At 42.7% G+C, this 17,919-nt stretch overlaps 2 protein-coding genes across 3 annotated transcripts in view; both read left to right on the plus strand.

Annotated features, from left to right (window-relative positions):
- MTERF3 (mitochondrial transcription termination factor 3) overlaps positions 1 to 9,651 on the plus strand; it is a 30,332-nt gene extending 20,681 nt beyond the window's left edge. Inside the window, 3 exon segments of the mRNA XM_047783567.1 lie at positions 1,480 to 1,503; positions 1,505 to 1,642; positions 9,424 to 9,651. Coding sequence (XP_047639523.1) covers positions 1,480 to 1,503; positions 1,505 to 1,642; positions 9,424 to 9,579 — 318 coding nt within the window. The 3' untranslated portion in view covers positions 9,580 to 9,651.
- LOC125129164 (cytochrome b-c1 complex subunit 7) lies at positions 9,573 to 15,373 on the plus strand. 2 transcript variants are annotated; one of them, XM_047783568.1, is made up of 4 exons: positions 9,573 to 9,670; positions 12,768 to 12,839; positions 14,144 to 14,310; positions 15,162 to 15,373. In XM_047783568.1, the coding sequence occupies exons 1-4, from the start codon at positions 9,652 to 9,654 to the stop codon at positions 15,237 to 15,239; spliced, it is 336 nt and encodes a 111-aa protein (XP_047639524.1). In that variant the 5' UTR covers positions 9,573 to 9,651; the 3' UTR covers positions 15,240 to 15,373. The 2 variants fall into 2 exon arrangements, with proteins under 2 accessions (XP_047639524.1, XP_047639525.1); XM_047783569.1 differs by lacking the exon at positions 12,768 to 12,839 and having other exon boundaries at positions 9,598 to 9,670.
- The last annotated feature ends 2,546 nt before the right edge of the window (positions 15,374 to 17,919 follow it).

Below are 17,919 nucleotides of genomic sequence, written 5' to 3' on the forward strand. Positions count from 1 at the left end.
TGGCATAAGCTGGCAGCTGTAGCTCCGATTCAACCCCTAGCCTGGGAACTTCCATATGCCATGGGTGTGGCCTTAAGAAGCTAAAAAATAAAAGTAACAAAATTAAAAGTGGACACAAGTAATGATACAATAAATATCTAGCAAGCCATTTATTTTAGTTTATAACATTTTCATACATTGAGCATGAGTAAGATGCCTTAGAGACATTGACACCCATAACCCTAAGAATAGTAGGTTAGGTATCTGGGTGTTACCTGGAAACTGCTTCCTTTGCCCAATATGTGGGTCTGTGTCTTTATCACCTAAGTGGAAGATAAGCTATGGATCCTGGAACCAAAGCCTTCTTTTTTTTTTTTTTTTTTTTTGGCCACACCTGAGACATACACAAGTTCCTGGGCCAGGGATTGAACCCCACCAGAGCTTTGTTGTTGTTGTTGTTGTTGTTGTTGCTATTTCTTGGGCCACTCCCGCGGCATATGGAGGTTCCCAGGCTAGGGGTTGAAATCGGAGCTGTAGCCACCGGCCTACGCCAGAGCCACAGCAATGCAGGATCCGAGCCGCATCTGCAACCTACACCACAGCTCACGGCAACGCTGGATCCTTAACCCACTGAGCAAGGGCAGGGACCGAACCCGCAACCTCATGGTTCCTAGTCGGATTCGTTAACCACTGCGCCACGACGGGAACTCCCACCACCAGAGCTTTAACAACACCAGATCCTTAACCTGCTACACCACAAGGGAACTCCTCTAAAGGCTTCATCGAAAAAAATAGTAGCCAGTGGTACATTGCTCTCCTGGAACCTGTGCAAGTTGCCAGCTCTAGTTCTAGCATAGAAAGCATCAGACAGATACTCCTTATTGTCCTCCCTCCAAGAGAGCAGTAGAGAGCCAGATGACTTCTTAGCATACTGAGCTGGAGTAGTATTCAAAATTATTATACAAAGCCTATTTTCTGAGGTGCTTGAAGTGTTTCATACGCAGCGCACCTTTATCGAGCACCTGCCCATGCTGTGTGCTGGGGAGACAGTCCTGCTGTTAAGCTTACAATGCAGTGGGGGGATCACCTGCAGAGAGAGAGAAGCAGTGGGACTGGTGGGGGAGCATAGGACTCTATGGATGCATGCATTTGGTTGGGTTTGGGTTTTTTTTTTTATCATTCTTTTTTTGTTTGTTTTTGGGATTGTTTTTGCTTTGTAGTACCGAATATGCAGCATATGGAAGTTCCCAGGCTAGGGGTCGAGTCGGAGCTACAGCCACCAGCCTACACCAGAGCCATAGCAACGCGAGATCCGAGCCGCATCTGCAACCTACACCACAGCTCCCTGCAATGACGGATCCTTAACCCACTGAGTGAGGCCAAGGATCAAACCCGCATCCTCATGGATGCCGGTCAGATTCGATTCTGCTGAGCCATGACAGGAACTCCCAAAAATAACTATTTCTATTTGTGATTCATAGCAGCTCTACTTTCTTTTAGGTTTATCGGCTTGAACTAGGTTTTAAAACATAATGAAATCCAACATATGGTCACCAAAATCCCCAAGATGTTAACTGCAAATAAAAGGAAACTTACTGAGACTTTCGACTATGTGCACAATGTGATGCGAATTCCCCACCACGTCATTGTCAGGTTCCCCCAGGTAAGAAGCACCCTGCTCCCTGTTCTGCAGGAGCATCATTGCCATGCTCTCTGTGCACAGTGCTCTCTGCCTATGAGGATACCTTGCTATTTGTGAAGGAATCAGACCAAAGGCATTACAGCTCTTAGAGTTGCATTAAGGTTGTATTTCTTTTTGCCTTTTTTTTTAATCAAGAACACATCTAGAAATGTAGTAGAGGCATCCCTTTAAAAGTCTACCACTTCTGGAGTTCCCGTCACGGCTCAGTGGTTAACGAATACAACTAGGAACGATGAGGTTGCGGGTTCGATCCCTGGCCTTGCTCATTGGGTTAAGAATCCAGCGTTGCCGTGAGCTGTGGTGTAGGTTGCAGATTCGGCTCAGATCCCACGTTGCTGTGGCTCTGGTGTAGGCCGGAGGCTACAGCTCCGATTAGACTCCTAGCCTGGGAACCTCCATGTGCTACAGGAGCGGCCCTAGAAATGGTAAAAAGACAAAAAAAGAAAAAAAAAAAGTCTGCCACTCCTAGGGCACACATGTACCTCTCTGGAGGAGAAATAAGTGATGAATCTCTTTCCTGTAGTTTGTCCCTAGTCCTCGTTCTGCCTGTTGGACTCTAGCATGTTCTCTCTTGTGCTTTTCTCCATTTCATTTTGAAATAGAGAGTCCCCATTGTGGCTTAGTGGGTGGTTAAGAATCCAACATAGTGTTCGTGAGGATGTGGGTTTGTTTTTGTTTGTTTGTTTTTAGGGCTGCAGGTGCAGCTTATGGAAGCTCCCAGGCTAGGGGTCAAATTGCAGCTACAGCTGCCTGCCTATGCCACGGGAACTCCTGAAGATTCAGGTTTGATCCCTGGCCTTGCTTATTGGGTTAGTGATCTGGCATTGCCACAAGCTGTGGCATAGGCCTCAGCTGCAGCTCCAACTGGACCCCCAGGAACATCCATATGCCATAGGTATGGCCAAAAAAATTGAAATAAATCACTTCTCTTAAAGGTCCTTTCAATTCTAAATGTACTTTTTTATTCACACTCTAAATCCATTAACTAACAAGCCGTATTATAATGATCTCTTGCCAAAGCATAAAACATTTCCAGTGAGCCATCTTGGCAAAGCCATAATTATATTTTCTATGGTAATCAGACTTTACTGTTCGTTACCTGGTGAATGGCATTATCTGCTTGTTCACAAGGATGTGAGCTCTGAAAGCAGAAATCTTGTCTGATTTATACACTGCTGAATTCCCAGAGCCTGGAACTATACCGGGCCAATTAGTAGGCACTGGATAGATATTTGTCAAACAAATGAATAACTGAATCTCATAAAAGTCATCCTTCTTTCCCGTTTGGCGTGTGAATAGACACTCAGTGAGTATTCACTGGATAATGAAAAGTCGAATTTCATTAAGGTGATCCTGCTGCTCCATTTGCTGCATGTATTCTTAATGTAAAGGTGGCAAAGAAATATGGCTTCTTTTTTTTCAGCCACATCCAAGGCATGCAACACTACAGCAGTGACAACACCAAATCCTTAACCTGCTAGGCCACCAAGGAACACCCTAAGAACAGATTTCAGGCAGCCCAAATCCGAGCTTTTGGGAAGCCCAGTTGTGAAAGTATGGCTTCCATGTTGAGAGAACTCTCAGACTTGTAGGAGTCTGGGTAGTATTGCTTAAACAAAACAAAACAAAACAAAAAACCCTCATTAATGGAAAAAACACATTAACTGATGGCAAGGCTGCAAGGGAACTGATGTAGACTTTAAATTCTTGGCTGGTGCTGTAAAAACTTCATGGGGTGAAACAGTTTTCAGTGGTACATGTTTTTATGATTAGTTAAAAATGGGGAGGGGGTGGAGGGATGCGCTGGGGTTGTGGGATGGAAATCCTATAAAATTGGATTGTGATGATCATTGTACAACTAAACATGTAATAAATTCATTGAGTCATAAAATAAATAATTTTAAAAAGGAAAAAAAAAAAACCAGGGAAACAATGATAACTTCATAACTATGATTGAGTCATTTCAAAGCAGCGACCACAGAAAGTAAAGGATGACGGAAGCAGTGAGGGTGATGCAAGTGAGGATACCCCTAGTTCAGGAAAAAGGCTCTATTCAGGGTCCCCTGAAACCTTAGTTCTCCTTTTCCCCTGGGGGTTTCTATGAAGCCAGAGCTGGAGACCATGTTTAGGGCGAGAGGAGATTGGTAATTCTCAAGTGAGGAGTTTTTGTTTTACTCCCAGAGAATTCAGTGGATCATTAACAGGATGGAACCCTTCCGACACTGTAAGGTAGCCCCTGGTAGTCAACCGCACAAGCACACCAACAAAAAAGAGAGAGTCTCAATCTGAGCTATGACTTCAGGATTTGAAAGATGACACAAGTCGGAGTTCCCGTCGTCGTGGTGCAGTGGAAACGAATCCAACTGGGAACCATGAGGTTGCGGATTCAATCCCTGGCCTCACTCAGTGGGTCAGGGATCTGGCATTGCTGTGAACTGTAGTGTAGTTCACAGACGCAGCTTGGATCTGGCGTTGCTGTGGCTCTGGTGTAGGTCGGCACCCACAGCTCCGATTAGACCCCTAGCCTGGGAACCTCCATATGCCACAGGTGCAGCCCTAAAAGACAAAAAAAAAAAAAGATTACACAAGTCTATGATAATAAATTCACCTTGAACCACTGGAAAAGTAATATGATCTAGTTAGAAGCTGTATGAATGCTTCAAAGTGTAATTATATTTAGGAAATTAATAAATAATACTTTGGGGAGTTCCCGTCGTGGCGCAATGGCTAACAAATCCGACTGGGAACCATGAGGTTCGATCCCTGGCCTTGCTCAGTGGGTTAAAGATCCGGCGTTGCCGTGAGCTGTGGTAGGTTGCAGATTCGGCTCAGATCCCACGTTGCTGTGGCTCTGGCGTAAGCCAGTGGCTGCAGCTCCAATTTGACCCCTAGCCTGGGAACCTCCATATGCCGAAGCAGCGGCCCAAAAAATGGCAAAAAAAGACAATAAATAAATAAATAAATAAATATATGATAGTTTGGGTGCTTCAGAGTCATTTTGGTCTTGTCTGTATGTTGGATAGTAATTTTGTGAGCCAGAAGTCCTACATTCTAAAGAAATAGAGCTAAAAGCATCTTGCATCTTCTGAGCAGTAATAATGGGATAATGGGAATTTAGTTGCCAAAATGAAGGCAGAACAGCATGTAATTTGTTTCTGCAGAGAGGGAAAAAGATGTTTTGTTCCCAAAGCAAGCCAAACCCATGTTGAGTTAGCACACTATACTTTTTTTGGTCACTATTCTCAAGGTACATTAGTTTTCAACAGTTGTTTTTCATAATGACCTGTTAATATTTTGTTTCCACTTGAACATAAAGAAAGACTCCCAGGGGTTATGTGTCATGTAGAGTGTCCCCAGTGCATCTGAAATAGAGCCAAAAGAAGAACCTGAGACCTAACACTGAATGTGGTCCATTGGGCCTTGCCCCGGGGGCCTCACAGATGTCTATCCAGCTTAGGACTCTATTTCAAGTGGCCTGACCTCCCAGTAATACCTTCTTTCTTGCAGCTGGTTTTGGGACTTAGCCTGCTTCTAATTCCTTTTTACAGTAAACTGTATTCACTCTGCTCCTCGGGAGCTTTAACTCCCGAAGTGGGTGAGTGGCTCCCCTGAAGTCCAGGTTCATTTCCTTTTGATACTAGTCACAGGGAGCAACAGGAATTTAAAAAGAAGGAAAGAAAAAAGAAAGAAAGATAAGGAAGCTTCACAGCCTGTTTAAATTTTTGGCCAAATAAACATTTTAAGAGTTTTAGACATAATAAACATTTTCATCTTTTAGTGCAAATGTTATCATTATTATTATTAGCCATGCCCACTGCATGTAGAAGTTCCTGGGCCATGCATGGATTGAGCCCATGCCACATCATCGACCCAGGCTGCTGCAGTGGCAACACTGGACCCTTAACCCACTGAGCCACCAGGGAATTCCCACAATATTTTTTAAACGACTTTTTTTTTCTTTTCTAGGTATTTAATACAAGGTTGTTTAAAATCAAAGAAAGACATTTGTTTCTTGCCTATTTAGGAAGAGCACAGTATGATCCAGCAAAGCCTAACTACATCTCTTTGGACAAACTGGTATCTATGCCTGATGAAATATTTTGTGAAGAGATGGCCAAGGCCTCAGTACAGGACTTTGAAAATTCTTAAAAACTCTTTAATTTTTGATGAATGTTACCATGTAATAATGTAAAGGGAATGTTTATATGAATAAATGAATATATTTTTAAATAAATGCCTCAAGCCTCAATTGATATTGAAAAAAAATGTCCTGACATTGTAAATTTGTAGATGTTTCTTACAAGTTCCTGGTAACTGAATTTATCTTTGACTCAGCCATTTCCTTTCTCCTTAGGAAGGAGATAACTAAAATATAGCAAGCTCAGGAGTTCCCGTTGTGGCTTGGCAGAAATGAACCCTACTAGTATCCATGAGGATATGGGTTCGATCCCTGGCCTTGCTCAGTGGGTTAAGGATCCAATGTTGCTGCAAGCTGTGGTGTAGGCCACAGATGTGTCTTGGATGGCTTCGATTCTGTGTTGCTGTGGCTGAGGCGTAGGCTGGCAGCTTTGATTAGACCCCTAGCCTGGGAACCTCCATATGCCATGGGCGCAGCCCTAAAAAAAACACACACACAAATATATATATATATATATATATATATATATATATATATATATATATAAATTATATAGCAAGCTTAGAAGAACAGAGTCAGTTTTAGTATAAGCTGGTATGTTGTCCTGGCGCAGATGAGGTCAGTGGAAGATTTTCCTATTTTCTTGTGTGTGTGTGTGTGTGTGTGTGTGTGTGTGTGTGTGTGTGTCTTTTCTAGGGCCACTTCCCGAGGCATATGGAAGTTCCCAGACTAGGGGTCTAATCAGAGCTGTAGCTGTCAGCCTATGCCACAGCCACAGCAACGGAGGATCCAAGCCACCTCTTCGACCCTACACCACAGCTCACGGCAAGGCTGGATCCCCAACCCACTGGGCGAGGCCAGGGATCCAACCTGCAACCTCATGATTCCTGGTTGGATTTGTTAACCACTGTGCCACGACGGGAACTCCTGTTTTCAAAGTCTTTTCAAGGAGTTTTGGGAGCATGCTGAGTTAAGGATCTAGCATTGCCACAGCTGTGGTGCGTAGGTCACAGCTGCAGCTTGGATTTGATCCCTGGACCAAGAACTTCTATGTGCCACAGGTGTGGCCAAAAATAATAAATACAGGGGTTTTATCACAAGACAGCTCTATTTAAAGTTTCTGGAGCATACTATATTCCACCTCGTATCTACTACTCACTTAGATAATGCTATAAAAATTACTCAATTTTGGATTTTCTGCACTGTTAGGTTTCTGAGCACAGACATTCAAAGTTGGCCAGAGGAAGGATGAATTGGAATTCAGGATTAATAGATACACACTACTATAGCAAAAATAAGCAAAAAGGACCTACTGTATAGCACAGGGAACTATATTAAATATCTTGTGGAAAAGAGTCTGAAAAAGTACATATATATATATATATATATATCTATATATATGATTCACTTTGCTGTACCCCTGAAACTAACACAACATTGTAAATCAACAATAATTTTTAAAAAATCGCCCACAGTTGGTTACTGAGAATCACGAAAAGGAAGGAAAGTCGTTTGAAGGTGAGCAATGAGAATATAAAAGGGCATAATAAATCTTTGACTTAGTGGCAGGGTGTAAAGATTTATAGCATGAGTTAATATTTCCTTTTTTCCATTTACCATTTAAACATGTAATCCTGGGCAAATTATTTAACTTCTAGTCTGCTTATTTGTAAGATGAGCCATCGTGGTTTGTTATCTGCCTTAGGATCACGAGACTGAGTAGACCCCCAAGGAACCGCATCCGGTATTTGCACTCGTGTTATTCCCTCCCACACTGACTGGTGCACTCTGGTTCCTGGGCTACTTGCACATCTGCAGTTGTCCTCCTGGAACCCTGGGCCAGGATGGAAAGAGGCCTGGTGACCACTGGAGAAATGAGGCGGGAAGAGATTCCCGACCAAACCTCAGCTGTTCCAAGTGAGCACCAGATAAGTGAGTGAGAGCCAGTCTTGTGTATTCCAGCCTCAGTAGGTACCACAGGGAGCAGAATTTCCCAGCCGAATTCAGAATTGGGAATTCAGAAAGTGTTTTAAACCACTAACTTTGGGAGTAGTTTATTGTGTATCAGGGCTTTGTGCTGTTGGATATCCTGAAACCTTGTGAGAAACTAAATTTATAATGGGTTAGGGCCTTCCTGTTAGAGGAATTTTATTCACTTGCCCAGCAGACATTTGCGTTCCTAAAATACAATACCTAGGGTGGCAGGGATATGTGTCTTCATGGAGTTCTCTAATGGATGAGATCACATAACAGGAAACAAGGAAGAAGGATGAGCTAGGAGGCAAAGCATGGAGCCATCCTGCCTAGCCTTTCTTTGGCTCAGAACCTCATTTTGCCTTTATTAACAACCCTCTCAGAATGGGCTATCTGTGTTGCTGTAATGAACAGTCCTAAAACCACAAGTATTTTGTTGTTGTTGTTTGTTGTATTGTTAGGGCTGCATCCAAGACACATGGAGGTTCCCAGTCTAGGGGTCGAATCGGAGCTATAGCTGCTGGCCTACACCACAGCCACAGCAACACCAGATCCTTAATCCACAGGGAAGCCAGGGATAGAAGCCACGTCCTCATGGATACTAGACGGGTTTGTTACTGCTGCACCACAATGGGAACTCCCAAATACAAATTTCTTTTTAAAACATAGCATGATGAGAGGGATTTAACCTTTGACTCTTCTCATGACTGTGTTCAGCAAGAGAACTTGCTCATATGTGGAGAGCTGTCACTGTGGAGCACATCTTCTTTTGCAGGGAAAAGTTACTTGGATAGTCCCCTCTCTGCCTCACCCACTAATTAATCATTTATTTTGTTTTGCATTCTTTAGTAAAAATCTTCTCCCTTAACAGTTTGTGACACTGCTGCCCCTGGGTTTTTATACCTCAGATGAAACATGTTGGAATTGAGACAGTGAAAGTAGTTATTTTACCTTAAAATTGCATTCAAGGAGTTGCCTTTGTGGCTCATGGAGTTAAGGACCCAACGTTGTCTCTGTGAGGATTCCGTCCTCCTTCGGTGGGTTAAGGATCTGGGTGTTGCCCAAAAGGTACAGCCTAAATTGCAGATCCAGTTTGGATCCAGTGTGGCCTAGGCCTTGGCTGAAGCTCCAGTTAGAACTCTGGCCCAGGGAACTTCCATATGCTGCAGGTGTAGCCATAAAAACAAAAAAATCACAAGGCACTCAAATTCTCTTAACTAGATTTCCACTAAAAAGTCTTGATGTACAACTTCACCTGGAGAAACTGAAGGTCAGAGAAGGTGTCTCCTGGATTAGTGGTGTAGCACATGGCCCTACAATTAAGGAGTGCCACAGTTTTATCCAGTCTCAGATTCTGGAAGCTGAATCTGGATTCTCCCTACCTTGTGTGCCTTGGACAATTTATGAAAGCTTTCTGAGCCTGTTTCCTCTTCCCTACAATAGGTACGATCACAGTAGTATTTATCTTACAGATTTAGAATTAAATGAAAATACGTCCAGAAACTGCTTAGCATGTTGCTTGGCAGAAAGGGCGCAATTCATACTGCCTCAACTCTCAGAGCTCGTCAGTAACAGAACCCAAGCTAAAGCCCTGGTTTCCTAATTCCCTGCCTTGTGTTTCCCCCATCAGGTCACAAGTACCGCCTCTTGGAACCGGGACCAGTTCCAAACCCGCTGGATGGATAAAACCCAGGGGGCTGGAGAGGTGTGCAGGACAAGAACCAAACACCGGCCGCCAGAACTGCGCCTGCGCGAGCGTCCTCCCTCTCCTCGCGACGTGACGTAGCGCGCCTGCGTACTGGATCCTGCGCGTCCTTTAGGACTTACCCATCCGGCAACGCTTCTGTCTCGGGTCAAAATGGCGAGCAGGCCTGCTGGTAAGTGAGTGGCATCTTGCCTGGCGGACGTCGCGGCGCTTAACCTATTTTCGCAGCAACTTGCTCGTCTTCCTTTGCTCTAAGTGGCTAGGTTTGCGGCATAAGGGAAGGCGGCGGCGGCGGCGGCCCGCCTGAAAGACGCTTGGGTCCTACCCCCTTGCTGTCGCTAGGCCGGGCTCGCCCAGAGGGTTGGGATAGGACCTGCTGTGGTGAAGGTACCCGCGGTGGCTCCCACAGCCCTGGTGTTCAGGCTTCTCGTGCTCGGCAGCCCTTCCCCTCGGCCTTAAAAGAGTTCAAGGGCACCAGGAGATAATCAGTGGCTGACCTTGAACCCAAATGAACTGAGTACTTATTGTGAGCCAAGCGCTGTCATGTGCGTTCGCTCGATCAGTTCTCCCGCCGGGCGAGGGGGACGGTGGTTAGTTTTCCTTTTAGGCTGGTGAGATAACTGAGGCAAAGTGACCGGAGGAAATAGGGCTGGAAACCTGGTCCACCTTTCGCTCTTCTCAGACTGGGAGTTAGAGGCAGCTGAGCAAGGGTTATAGTGAAGTTTCAGGTTGACCTTGGCTTATCTGGAACGTCAAGTTGATCTGTGGATTTGGAGAAATTTTCATTTATTGTAGGCATTGGGATGAACGTATATTATGGAATAGAATGCAGAAACAACCGGAAGATTTAAAACAGGACGTTCTAAAGTAGGGTTTTCTTCTTTTTTCTCTTTTTTGGCCAATCGCTGCCCTCTGGCGGTGTGAATTGGAATTAACTTTTAAAAAATGTTTTCTCTCTGCCCCAGCAATTGTGAAGCTAGTAAAGAAACATCAGATTGCCAGAAAAGTTGGTTATCTAAATCACATTGAGCTTTTCAGAGGTGGTGGAAACTTTTAAGAATTCATTACTTCATTAACTGGGCAGCTGTTTAAGGCGTTCTGCTTCTGTGCTGTGTTTAGAAACTAGGTAGACCTGGCCTCAACCCTATCACTAGCTGCTTCTGATCTTGAATAAATCTTACTCCTCTTATGCAAGGACAAGAGTGTTGTAAATAACTAGCGAATGGGGGTTAAAGCAGATAGAATAGTGCCTGGCACATAGTGAATATCAATCGTTATTACCATCACTGGTAAATACAGTCGTCTCCTACAAATATGTTTGTAGTTTGTTGACTCTTTGGTAGTTGTTTTCCTAGAAGCAGTGCAGTTATGTGGTGCTTAATTTGCAAAGAGATTTACCAAAGCTGTGTAATCTGGGATGTAATAAGGAGGGTTTGAGATTAAAGAGTTTGCTTTCCTTCCTTGGTAAGGGGCTAGCCCTAAGACAACTTTTTTTTTTTTTTTTTTTTTCCTTTTTTGGCCACACTTCTGGGCCAGGGCTTGATTCCAAGCTGCACCTCCGGCAGTCCTTAACCGGCTGCACCACAGCGGGAACTCCAAGACAGGAATTTTAAAAGAAAATTTAAACTTACCATACCTCCTCTTCTGTATCATACCTCTCCTGAAACCTCAGGCACTCTCGCATTGCTCTCCGCCTCTACTGGGTAACCCATCAGGCACAGTCCTGTTTCCAAAGAGTTTTTTTGGTTTGTTCGTTTGTCTTTTTAGGGCTGCACCCTCCACATATGAGGTTCCCAGGCTAGGGGTCGAATCAGAGCTGTAGCCACTAGCCAACACCACAGCCACAGCCATGGCCTACACCACAGCCACAGCCATGCCAGATCCAAGCCGAGTCTGCAACCTACACCACAGCCCAGAACAACACTGAGTGAGGCCAGGTGTCGAACCTGCATCCTCGTGGATGCTAGTCAGGTTCGTTTCCACTGAGCCACAATGGAAACTACCCCCAAAGAGTTTTAACATTACCTGTTTCTTCTCATCTGTTCTCAAATATCCATTCCCTCGGTGGAAAGTTAGCTACTTGGGCGGAGGATAATGTGCTTGTTTTACTTGTCCTCCTTAATAGTAAGTGACTTACTAATGTTATCACAGCCCTCCCAGAAATACATATGTATTTTAAAAGAGAGTGGCCATGTGACATAAAGGTAATATGGAATAAAAATATGGCTGGGGATCATTTAGATCTGCCAGCGTATCTTGAAATCTCACCTTTTCATACAGCTCCAACTCCCTTGGAAAGTTTACATTTGTTTTCTGTAATCTGTTTCTGAAACTACAAATGATGGGCAAGTTCCAAGTTCCCAGTTTCCCTTCCATCCCCCACCCCTTCAGTTCTGATGGTAACAGAGGAACAGAAGGGAATGGGATAATGGACTTTGAGAAGCTGGAGTGGCAGTACAGTTGGCCCTCCATATCCACTGGTTCCACACTGGGGATTCATCCACCCTCATGATCGGAAATGTTTTGGGGAAAAAATTCCAGAAAGTTCGAAATAGAAATAGCATTTGCTTTGGATTTACAACCATCTACGTACCATTTATTTTGCATTAAGTATTATAAGCAATCTAGAGATGATTTAAAGTATACATGACAGAGTTCCCGTTGTGGTGCAGCAGAAACGAATCCGACTAGGAGCCATGAGATTTCGAATTCGACCCCTTGCCTTGCTCAGTGGGTTAAGGATCTGGCATTGCTGTGAGCTATAGTGTAGGTTGCAGATGTGGCTCAGATCCTGCGTTGCTGTATTGCTGTGGCTGTGGTGTAGGCAGGCAGCTGCAGCTCTGATTTGACCCCTAGCCTAGGAACTTCCGTATGCCTCAGGTGCAGCCCTAAAAAGCAAAAAAAAAAAAAGCATACAGGGAGATGTGCTTAGTTATCACTACACTATTTTACATAAGGGACTTGAGGCTCTCTGGATTTTGGTATTGGTTGGCGGGGTGTGTGTGTGTCCTGGAATCAGTCCCCTGTAGATATCTAGGGGCTGTAATTGTGTCTATAGATCTTTTGTACATTAGTTATTTGAGTTTACCCTTTTTTCCCATGACTTCCCAATTTTTTGCCTGCAGTCACTCTTGCTCATAGATAAAATAAGGAGTTATCTGTAATATGTAGAGTATATGCTTTTAAAAGAAATTCCTTCCTGTTTTCATTCTCTGGCTTACTGTATACTATACGTGAATTGTTAGCAACTAATGGTATGATAAAATCAGTTGCAGCATCAAGCAAGTGGCTGGAGGGTATACGAAAATGGTATTATAATGCCGCCGGGTTTAATAAACTGGGTAAGTATTTGTGCTTTCTTTCTTCCTCTGCCCCCCCCCCCCAAGAGTAGTGCTTTTGCAAGCGTTATTATGGATCCCCAAAATGTGCTAATTAATTGCACCTGTGTACATTAGAAAATTAAAAAAATTAGGTCACACTGGGAGTTCTCACTGTGGCACAGCAGGTTAAAAATCTGGCGTTATTTCTGTTGCAGTGTGGGTTTGATCCCCAACCTGGCACAGTGAGTTAAGGATCCAGCATTGCCCAGCTGGGGTGTAGGTCACAGCTGAAGCTTAGAATTGATCCCTGTCTTGGGAACTTCCATATGATGTTGGTGTGGCAAAAAATAATAGGTTACATTTCATTTTTTAAGTCCATTTCCTTTTTTATTATTTTGAGGAGAGAAGGATGGAATTGTCTCAAATGTTTGAGGTGGAAATGATTTCTGTTCTTGAAATATGGTAGCAGAACCTTTTTGTTATTATATGCTCCCCCTCTCAATTCCTCCACTTTGCATTTTAAAATTTAAGTTATGTGAACTTTGAAAGAAGAGATTTTTCAAATGTTAATATTGTCTGACATCTTTACAGTTGTTTGATGCCTGAACTTTTTTGGAATTTCGTACTTTGCTATGAACTTCATCTGTTGTAATTGAAGCATCATGAAATGTTACTGGTTCCTTAACACTATCATTTTAAGATTCTTTAATACCTTGATCTCAGAATTAAAGTAAAAGAAAGTAGAGATGTGGTTTATTGATATGTGTTTAAAAACAAGGTAGACACTTTTTGGAGTTCCCGTCGTGGCTCAGTGGTTAATGAATCCTACTAGGAACCATGAGGTTTCGGGTTCGATCCCTGGCCTCGCTCAGTGGGTTAAGGAGCGTTGCTGTGAGCTGTGGTCTAGGTCACAGACGCGGCTCAGGTCTGGTGTTGCTGTGGCTCTGGCGTAGGCCAGGAGCAGCAGCTCCAATTAGACCACTAGCCTGGGAACCTCCATATGCTGCGGGTGTGGCCTTTAAAAGACAAAAAATAAAAAATAAAAAAATAAAAACAAGGTAGACATTTTAAATGTTTTTTAAATTACTGTAGATAAAGTGTGAATTTTATGGCAGTAGATTTTAAAAAGCTTGTATTGTTTCCACAGTACCATTTAAGAAATAACCCATTAGTGTGTGTGAAATGCATTGAGTTTCCATCGTACCTAACTCTTGATATTTTGCCCGTTGGGTGAATGACATTAAGTTATAAGTCATAAAGATATTCTACTCATTGTTATTTTTAAGATGCATATTCAATCAAACACTCTTGTTTTTTTATCATAGGCTTAATGCGAGATGATACAATATTTGAGGATGACGATGTAAAAGAAGCCATAAGAAGGCTTCCTGAGAACCTTTATAATGACAGGGTGTTTCGCATTAAGAGAGCACTGGACCTGACTATGAGACAGCAGATCTTGCCTAAAGAGCAGTGGACAAAATATGAGGAGGTAGTACAGCTTTTATGTATCTGATAATGGCTGTTAAGAATTGACTCTTAGGAGTTCCTGCTATGGTGCAGTGAGTTAAGGATCCTGCATTGTCTCTGTGGCAGCCCGGGTTCAATCCCCAGCTGGCGCAGTAGGCTAAGAATCTGTTGTTGCCACAGCTGTGGCGTAGGTCACAGCTAGGGCTCAGATTTGATCCCTGGCCTGGGAATTTCCATATGCTTTGGGATCAGCCAGAAAAGAAAAAAAGGAAAGAAAAGGAATTGAGTATTGGAAACAGAGAAGACATGAATTTGTGTAGTGCTTTAGAGTTCTTAAAGTTGTGTCAAATCAGTATCCTTAGGACAGTCTGGTGAGGTTAGTAAAGCAAATGCTAGCTCCATTTTAGAGATGGATACATTGAGTCTTAGAGGGGAAGTGACTTCCGAAATTGCCAAGCATGTCCTTGATAGAGGATCCAGAACTAGAATCCAGGTCTTCTGCCTCCCGGGCCATTGTTCTCCTTCTGCATACTTTCTGCTCAGATGAAAACAGTGGTGTTCCTGTGATTCCATTGAGTGGCCTTCTAGCTCAATAAGAACTCTATGAAGAAAATCCTAAACCTGGGACTGCACTGAAATGAGGCCAAAGCTTGTAGACTCTCATTCCTTTTTCTTTTCTGACAGACTTTCTTGTAATAATCTATCAAAGCAGTTTATTACAATATCTTTTATGAGTTTTTACATTTTTTAGACTGCTTGAGAATATATTTTCTTAAGTTGGAATTTAATTTTGATAGATTCGTTGTTAAAGATCTATTAAGTATTTATGGTATATGATGAGTCTATATTATTTTTCTTTTATTTATTCTTTAGGATAAATTCTACCTTGAACCATATCTGAAAGAGGTTATCCGGGAAAGAAAAGAAAGAGAAGAATGGGCAAAGAAATAATCGTAGAGTCTAAATCTGTGGATGCAGCAGTCGTCAAACTATTTTTATGAACTTGGTTAAACCCGAAATGTACAATGTAGACCTATCTGAGCTGTAAATGTATTACTTTAAATAAATATCTATTATAAATATCATTGGAGTTTTGGAATTCTAAACCTTGTTCTAATAACTGCTGAATTTATGTATCTGTTACAATTCTTTCTAAACTTTTAGGATACTTTTCAGTTAGTAGTTAACTGTGTCCTGAGCTCAGAGAAGCCACTTTAATCATTTAGAATAGTAGAACAGTAGGATAGTCATACTTATATTGCCTTTGTGGGTTAAAGCCCTAGCAAGGCCTCCCTTGCAAGGATAGAATGGAACGAGACACAACAGCAGTGACTTTATTTTACCTGAAGCAAATAGTACAAGCAGACTGGCTCTGCAGCTTCAAAAGTTACCAAATGAAATGGGAGAGCATTCACCTTCTAGTTTGCCAGGATTAGGAAACAGCCCTTTTCCGCTACTGATGTCCAAATATAATAGATTTTGCATTCTGTCTTAAAAAAATTACATATGCAACCCCAGTGTGGGTCTGTATAAGTTATATATCTGTGTTCCTGTGCTAATGTGGGTATTAGAAAACAAAAAGTAGACTAGAAAAACAGGCAAAAATTGTAAAGTCAAATCATACTTTCTTCATAGATCCCAGTGACTTTTCCACTTTGGAAATGATTGTTAAAGTCTATTGTAAGCATGGTGTGCTAATAATGTTTAAAAGTTTTAAGGTTATAGTCTTAATTTTTTAATGTAAATTAGAGCTATTCAATAATGTCATGATTCCTGGAGTTCCTACTGTGGCTCAGCAGTAACAGACCTGACTAGTATCTATGAAGATGCAGGTTTGATCCCTGGCTTCGATCAGTGGGTTAAGTATCCAGCGTTGTAGATGCAACCGGGATCCCACATTACTGTCGATGTGGCCTAGGCAGGTGGCTGTAGCTCCGATTCAACCCCTAGCCTGGGAACTTCTGTATGCTGCAGTTGCGCCCCTAAAAAAAGAAAAAACAAAAATAAAAGTAATACCATTCCCACCACTAAATTCTAAAGTGCTTTCTTTGGTCGAAGTGAAAAATGGAACTGTAGTGGTGGGTCTCTAAGGGGGGGCCAGTATTGAACCTGCAGCCTTCATGGTATTCCATAAGCCACTGCTGTGTGTGGTGGAGTGTCTACCTTGAACAAAAGAACAAAAACCAAGTTTTGTGTTAGGCATCCACCAGAGATACTGCAGTTTTGGTTCCAGACTACCACAATAAAGCAAATACCAAAATAAAGTGAGTCATAGGAAGTTTTTGGTTTCCCAGTGCATATGAAAATAAATATAACTAGTCTATCAAGTTCAATAGCACTGTGCCTAAAAAGAGCATTGTACATACCTTATTTAATACTCTTGCTGGGGGAGTTCCCTTCGTGGCTCAGTGTAATCAAATCTGACTAGCATCCATGAGGATGCAGGTTTGATCCCTGGCCTCGCTCAGTGGGTTAAGGATCCAGCGTTGCCATGAGCTGTGGTGTAGGTCTCAGACGCAGCTCGGATCTGGCGTGGCTGTGGCTGTGGTGTAGGCTGGTGGCTACAGCTCCTTTTGGACCCCTGGCCTGACCTCCATATGCCACGGGTGTGGCCCTAAAAAGACAAAACCTTGTTGGAATTCCCTGGTGGCACAGCAGTTTAAAGATCCGGTGGTGTCACTGCTGTGGCGCAGGTCACTGCCCTGGATGCAGGGTTGCCGCAGACCTTCAATTTGTAAAAAACAATATGTGAGGAGCCCAATAAAAGGTACGCCTGTAGTTACAATTCCTAAAGCAGGGAGTTCTCTGATGGCCTAGCTATTAAGGATCTTGCATCACTGCTTTGGCTCAGGTCACTGCTAATGGTGTGGGTTCGATCCCTGTCTTGGGAACTTCCACATGCTGAGGTGTGGACAAAAAGGAGGGTGTATGCACTTTTGGCATATGTTTTATTCAAGACGTGATTTTGACAAACATTTGTATTTGACTTTTGCAACATGTACATAAAAGTGTCTTTGGAGTTCCTGTTGTGTCAGGGTTAACGAACCTAACTGGTATCCATGAGGACTCGGTTTGATCCCTGACCTTGCTTAGTGGGTTAAGGATCTGATTCGACCCCTAGCCTGGGAACCTCCATGTGCCACGGAGGCAGCCCTTAAAAAAAAAAAAAAAAAAAAAGTCTTTTAAAAAAATGCTAAAGTATTATTAGGAAGCCTCATTCAGTTCCGAGAGCCTCTCTTTTTGGTATTCAGATTATTTTCTGAACCATCTATCCCGAAATTCTTGTTGGGTTTTTTTTTTTTTTTTTTCAGTTTGTTCCAAGTTACCTAGATCCTCATTTGATAATGGTTTTGGTCATGATAAAAGCAGTTCTTTAACATGCTTAGTATTTTTGTAAGATTTGTGATTTGACTGCAGTCGATTCAAATTACACTTTTGGAACAGTATTGCAAATCAGAGAAACTGGGGAATATGTGCTTAAGGTAAATACTTCTGTGTCATGATGCTTCCCTATTAGACCTAACTAGGTAACTTAAGATAAATTCTTACAGAACCAAGGACCACCCAGAATTTCAGGGCTCCAATTTCTTTATTTTCTCAGATCTTTTCAGATGAATTTGAATCCCATACA

This window comes from Phacochoerus africanus, chromosome 6 (genome assembly GCF_016906955.1).
Source record: "Phacochoerus africanus isolate WHEZ1 chromosome 6, ROS_Pafr_v1, whole genome shotgun sequence".
NCBI classification, from domain to species: Eukaryota; Metazoa; Chordata; class Mammalia; order Artiodactyla; family Suidae; genus Phacochoerus; species Phacochoerus africanus.

Bases quoted from the DNA above. Each gene is read 5' to 3' on its own strand.
- LOC125129164 (XM_047783568.1), top strand. The intron at 12,840-14,143 runs GTAAGTATTTGT...TTTTTATCATAG, and splicing joins CGCCGGGTTTAATAAACTGG to GCTTAATGCGAGATGATACA. The intron at 14,311-15,161 runs GTAGTACAGCTT...TTTATTCTTTAG, and splicing joins AGTGGACAAAATATGAGGAG to GATAAATTCTACCTTGAACC.